The sequence below is a fragment of the Caloenas nicobarica genome, chromosome 29 (genome assembly GCF_036013445.1).
Source record: "Caloenas nicobarica isolate bCalNic1 chromosome 29, bCalNic1.hap1, whole genome shotgun sequence".
NCBI classification, from domain to species: Eukaryota; Metazoa; Chordata; class Aves; order Columbiformes; family Columbidae; genus Caloenas; species Caloenas nicobarica.
In genome coordinates this window covers 2,087,562-2,093,942 of record NC_088273.1, presented here as the reverse complement: position 1 = coordinate 2,093,942, position 6,381 = coordinate 2,087,562, and the positions used below count along the sequence as shown (strand labels likewise).

Genomic DNA, 6,381 nt, shown 5'->3' with positions numbered 1-6,381 from the left:
TCAGTGAGTTAGACTATAACTCTTATGTAGAAGACAGAGACAGTTTATAGCTTCAGAAGAAATCCAGTCATTCAGTTTCGACAGGGCATCCTTGAGCTCCTGGTTCCTCATGCTGTAGATGAGGGGGTTCACTGCTGGAGGCACCACTGAGTACAGAACAGACACCACCAGGTCCACAAATGGGGAAGAGATGGAGGGGGGTTTCAGGTAGGTAAACATGGCAGTGCTGATGAAAAGAGAGACCACGGCCAGGTGAGGGAGGCATGTGGAAAAGGCTTTGTGCCGTCCCTGCTCAGAGGGGATCCTCAGCACAGCCCTGAAGATCTGCACATAGGACGCCACAATGAACACAAAACAGCCAAATGCTAATAATGCACTAACCACAAGAAGCCCAGCTTCCCTGAGGTAGGAGTGTGAGCAGGAAAGCTTGAGGATCTGGGGGATTTCACAGAAGAACTGACCCACAGCATTGCCGTTGCACAGTGGCAGTGAAAATGTATTGGCCGTTTGCAGCAGAGCAGTGAGAAACCCAGTGGCCCAGGCAGCTGCTGCCATGTGGACACAAGCTCTGCTGCCCAGGAGGGTCCCGTAGTGCAGGGGTTTGCAGATGGCAACGTAGCGATCATAGGACATGATGGTGAGTATAGAAAACTCTGCTTCTGCCAAGAAGGTAAATGAAAAGAGCTGTGCAGCACATCCCAAAAAGGAGATGGCCCTGGTGTTCCAGAGGGAGTTGGCCATGGATTTGGGGAGAGTGGTAGAGATGGAGCCCAGGTCGAGGAGGGAGAGGTTGAGCAGGAAGAAGTACATGGGGGTGTGGAGGTGCTGGTCACAGGCTATGGTGGTGATGATGAGGCCGTTGCCCAGGAGGGCAGCCAGGTAGATGCCCAGGAAGAGCCAGAAGTGCAAGAGCTGCAGCTCCCGTGTGTCTGCGAACGGCAGGAGGAGGAACTGGGTGATGGAGCTGCTGTTGGACATTTGCTGTTTGTTGGCATGTGGGCTCTGTTTAAAAAAAAAAAAAAAAAGCAACTTAAAATTAGGACAAACTCCTCTTAGCAAAGCCATACCATTTTTTACAGATATCACCCCAATTTAAATGCATTTCCTTTCTCTGGTCTGTGCTGGCTGAGTGTGCTGTGAGGAGCAGGACCTCTGCCCATGTGCTGCCAAGCAGCCACCTTTGCTCTGCTGCAGTGGGGACATGGGAGCTGGTTTGTGACAGCTCTGACATTCACAAGGAATGGCAGATGTAATCCACCTGCAATGAAATAGTTTAATATCTCTGCTCATGACTGTCAAGGCCATGGGCTGCAGAGAAGAGAATTAGCATGTCTTTATCATTATTTTAACTGTTTTATTTTTATTTTCCACCACCACATCAGGTGAGCGGGCTTTTTTAGGGGTACAAATCCTCATTTCTGTGATTAAAATGTGAAGTGTCTTGCGATAGGACTGAAAAATTCTCAGCTTTCTCTGGCTCAGTGCAGAGTCAGATAGCAGCAGTGTCCATCAGGATTGTACTCATCTGTCCTGTGCTTCACCTTGTGCTGCCATGAAAATGACTTCAGAAACAAATTAATCTAATTACTCCAAACAACTGTACTCATACTGGAGAAGGAGAGCCCTGCTTGAAAGGGCAGATCTGCAAACTCTTCCCTGCCCCAGCCCAGAGGGGGAGATGTGATGGAGAGAGCAGGACACGACCCCTCACCCAGAGAAGCAAAGGACTCTGGCAGGAGAGTGCGGACCCCAAGGAAAGGCTCAGCACTCCTGGCATCCTACAGCAGAGCTGGGCCTTTCTGGGGGCAGCTGGTGAGCCCAGCAGGACAGGCAGAGCAGAGTCAGGGCTCCTGGAGATGGGATGTGCTAAAGGGACAGTCCGATCATTGCCCAGCAGACAACCCCCAGCAGCCACCTGCAGAGCAGGAGCAGAAGAGCTCCTGAACAGCCCCTGCTCTGCTGCCTGGAGCTGTCCCTGCCTGCAGCTGTGTCTCTGTGCCCAGGTCTCCTCCTGTCAGTGTCATAGACCCCATCCCAGCCGCTGTGTGCTCAGCTCTGCCCTGCAGACCCCTCCCAGCAGCCGGGCACTGCCCAGGGGCAGCTCTGTGCGGGCCGGCTCTGATGGGAACATCAGACCAACAATAATGAGCCTGGAAAAGTCATCCTGATGCTGTCTGCAAGTGATTGTGTGTTGATTTCTGATACTCACACTTTTATTCACCTGTCAGAGCAAGATTTCTGGAATTTCTGTGCCTCCTCCTGAACTGAGATATTAATTTCTGTTTCCCATTGGCCATATCGACAACCCAGAGTATAAGACTGATAGAATAAGATCCTTCCATTTCACAGAGCCCCTGTCTTGCTGTGCTTTTTCAAAAGCCTCCTGGGCAGCTCCTAAAGTGATCTGGAGCTGTAAGCAGCCCTGACACATGCAGCACCCCCTCCATAGCAGGACCATGTCCAGCCCGAATTTGCTGCTTCCCCCCACAGCTTCTCCCCACGGCACCGTGGGGATCTCCCTGGGCAGGCTGAGCGCTGACCCTGGCAGGCGGCAGAGTCCCTGCCCTGGCACAGCCCTGGGGTGCAGGGACCCTGCTCTGCAGGACAGCCCTGGGCACCCCTGGCTGCTCACCTGGCCTCACAGCTGTTCAACACTGCTTACCAAGATCCTTCTCCATACAGATCCCACAAGCTGTGCGGGTGCCAGTTTTAAGGAGATGCCTCCGGGAGCTACAGCTGCATTGCAGCACCCAGAGACTTACCTTGTCAAGGGCTGCAAAGATTTCTCCTCCAGTGAGCTCTCAGTCATCCTCCCCATCCTGACCACCTTTCATCTCTCTCTGCCTTGCTCGTCTCCCTGAGATCCCCAGGCAGAGCCCTCAGCCCTGCTGCGCTTTGCAGAGAAGCTGCTCCTGGGCAGAGCTGTCTCTCTGCAGCGCTGCCGCTTGCCATGAGCTCCCTCTGTCCCAGGAGCCCAGCCCAGCTCAGCAGCACAGGAGCAGCCCCAGGCACTTTAATGACCCCTCTGGTGGGTTTGGTGCTGAGTCCATGAGCCTCACAGCCTGAGAGGAATTGAAGAAACTTCTCAAGTAGTCAAAGTCAGATTCAAACTCCAAGGTTTCTTGTGATGTTAATGGGTCCCACTGAGGGACACTACTGAGAAACCATCCCCAAGGTCAGTTAGAGCAGAAAACTGGAGGCAGAAATGACAAGTCCCTAAAAGCAAAGTAGAGGTGGCTCTGATTCTGAGTACACCTGGATGTTTTTCATTAACCAAAGGGCCAAGCCCTGACCCCCAGACCCTGGGAAATCAGATCCTGTCCCTCCCACGTTGCCCAGGGCTCTTCCTGGGACACTGTGATGTGGGGCTGTGCAAGGCCAAGGGCAGGACTATGGTCCCACACCTCCCAGGTTCCTGGCTGGGGACAAGGAGGCCATGAGGCCCCTGTGCTGTAAGGACAAGATGTCTCGTCACAGACACTAGAGGTGGAGACAACGGCCATCGCTAAGGGGAGAAGGAGCTCATGTCTGATGGCGGCTTTCAGCCTCTTTACATCCCTTGACCATCTCCACAACAGCCTGTCCTATGCTGTGCCATCACCTGCACCTCTTTCCCTGCAGGCTGGACACATCCCCCCTGCTACCCCACCTTGCTCTTGTCTGAGCATCTTCCTTCCTTTGCTGAGATCTCTCCATCCTCCCCAGCTGTTCCTTGAAGCACAAAGCCTTGGGCTGATGCAGACTCCCTCTGGGTGACCTGCTCCACCACAGCACTGCCCTTCCACTCACATTCCTTTCTCTGCATGTCCAGCATGGACCTCCCTGGCTGCACTTTGTGCCTTGATTTCTTTCTCATGCTGCTTTCCACTATGAAGAAAACCTCCACCATCTCTGAAACCACCCTTCACGCACTCTCAGGCTTCTCTCCTATTACTGCAGCCTCCCCAGCACTGCTCACTTCTCCTTGTTCAGTTTCAGAACTTTCTGATGGGCAAATCCCAGATTTTCTCAAGGTCTGGACTCTCCCTTGACTGAAGGTCCATTTGCTCAGCTGTTAATGTTTGCATGCGGATGGCTTATCCTGATGAGGGTGTCTCTCCTAAGACAAGAGCATGAGGAGTTACAGGACACAGAGAGTGGAATTTTGCCTTCATGTGGGAGAGCATTTGGAATGCATGGAGACAATGTCAGCTGAACGTTGAGGAGTCAGCATGAGAGGGCAGAACAACATGAGCAATGTTGTGGTGACTGGACATCAGCTACAGGCTCCCTGATCGGGAAGAGGAATTAGATGAGGCCTCCTTCAGATAAATGAAAGAAGCGTCATGTTTCCAGGCCTCATGTTTCCTTGTTGCAGACCTAAGATATTCCAATATCTGCAAGGTACCAGGCGTCCAGGAGGGTTTTGGAGCTCATTGACAACATCTTCCTGACACGGGTGACTGAGGGGTCAGTGAGGTGAGGTGCCCTGTGGGACTTCACACTTACAAAGCAGAAAGAGTTGGTCAGGGATGTAACAGTCAGGGATGAGAAAGTGGAGCTGAGGCCCCTGGAAGATGATAACTGGAGGATGGTGGGTGAGATGGTGACATCGAAGTAGGTGTGAAGGGTGAAGGACCTCAGGAAATCTGATCAGCCTTACAGAACAGCCTGTTCCAAGCACAAGAATGATCTCTCCAAGTACTCATGAAAAGAAGCATTTATCTCGTGAGGCTGCTTGTCTGAACTGATGGAGCTCCAGGGCAAAAAGGCAGCACACAGACTGTGGAAGCAGGGGAAGCTGCAAAGGGGGAATTTAGAAACCTTGTCTATAGATGTAGGGAGTGATGCCAAAGCTGCCCTGGATTTCATACCTGCAGGGGAGGCTCAGGGCAGCAAGATGAGCTGACACAGCTTCCTTACAGTAAAAGAAGACACAGGGCGATCATGGGCCTGCTGCTGAACTTCCTAAGAGTAGAATCAGACAGGACTGAGGTACTTCATGGCTTCTTTGTCTCCATCTTCACCAGCAAGGCCTCCCAGGACATTGTTCCTGAAGGCAGGAGTCTGGAGAACACCCAGGAGTGGATGGGGCTTAAGTCAGGGGTTACCTGAGTAAACTCAAACACGATTACAAAAAAGGAGATGGGTCATTTGACCAGCTCCCTGAACACAGGTATAGCTGTGCTGTGGCATCTGAGATTCCCAGGAACACCCTGCTTTGGTCCAGAGGATGTGACTCCTCTTGAGGTGGCCTGGACTATCTCCTCTCTCACGTGGTGATTTAGGCACCCACTTTTCTGACATATTCAGTCTCTATCAGGAGATGCTCCACATCCATATGCACTGGAGGCTGCTGATACCACCTGTTCTGGAAAGGAAGGGAAGGGTGAGCAGGGAAGGAAACAGAAGAAATTTGGCTTTATTGCTATTTATTATGGAAATGCTCTCTGTTTGGCTATTCCTGAAATCTCCCTAATCATCCACACCAGACTCGAAGCCTTCAGGAAAATGCTGCACAGAACCTTGGCTTGTAAGAGCATTTTGGATGTTAATGAGCCCTCTGCTGCCATGATCCTGAACTGCAGCTACTGAAAGAATGAACAAACCTCTAATGAAGTGAAAGGCAGAAATAAACTGAAGTTTGTGAGGGCGTTTGGGACCCCACCAAGGGCCATAACTGACCCAGCGCTGAAGGAAACAAGCAGTCGAGGTCCCTGTCCCTGGAGGCTGGTGAAGCAAAAGCCTTGAGACACTGGCTACAGGTGGTAAAGGTGATGTGCAGGTCGCTCTGATGCCATGTGAGCCCTTCATGGCTGTTCGTCATCAGAATGGTGTGGGGGACTACAGTGGGTCCGTGGATTCCCTGACGGAGGGCATGGGAACAGAGATCAGCCTTGAAGATATTAAGGCCTACCCATGAGAAAGATGGGAGTAAAGGAGTATCCGGACATATTAATGTGTACCCGTGAGAGAGAAGGGAGTAGAAGAGTAACATTGATGACAGCAAAATTAGCCAATGAGATGTTACTGCTGTAACTTGTAACCAACAGTGAAGAGACACATGAATTGGTAAAACTGTATAAAAATGCACTTGTGGCAATAAATGGCATCTACTACTTTCATCCTGGAAGAACTTGGTCTATGTCGTTTGTCTGTCTCAACCAGGACAGAATGGCTGAGCCCTGACCCCAGGACCAGCCAAAGGAGATCATTTCTCTCATATTTCTCAGGCTCAGCCTGTGGTCATTGTGAAGGTATTTGTGTTTTGGGTGTGGGTTTGGTGCCAGGTGCTGTTCCTTTAACCACAAGGCTCTGGTTTTCTGAGGATTTGGCAATGCCTGTGAGGTCCTCAAAACCCATTCAGCTTCTTTCATAGACCTGGCGATGGTTCTCGATCAC

At 51.4% G+C, this 6,381-nt stretch overlaps 1 protein-coding gene across 1 annotated transcript; it reads right to left on the bottom strand.

Annotated features, from left to right (window-relative positions):
* Nucleotides 1-633, bottom strand: LOC135999692 (olfactory receptor 14J1-like). Its single transcript, XM_065653251.1, has one exon. It carries the CDS (start codon nucleotides 631-633, stop codon nucleotides 1-3), a length of 633 nt encoding a protein of 210 aa, XP_065509323.1.
* Nucleotides 634-6,381: the final 5,748 nt, after the last annotated feature.

Bases quoted from the DNA above. Each gene is read 5' to 3' on its own strand.
- LOC135999692 (XM_065653251.1), bottom strand. From the start codon at position 633: ATGTCCTATGATCGCTACGTTGCCATCTGCAAACCCCTGCACTACGGG.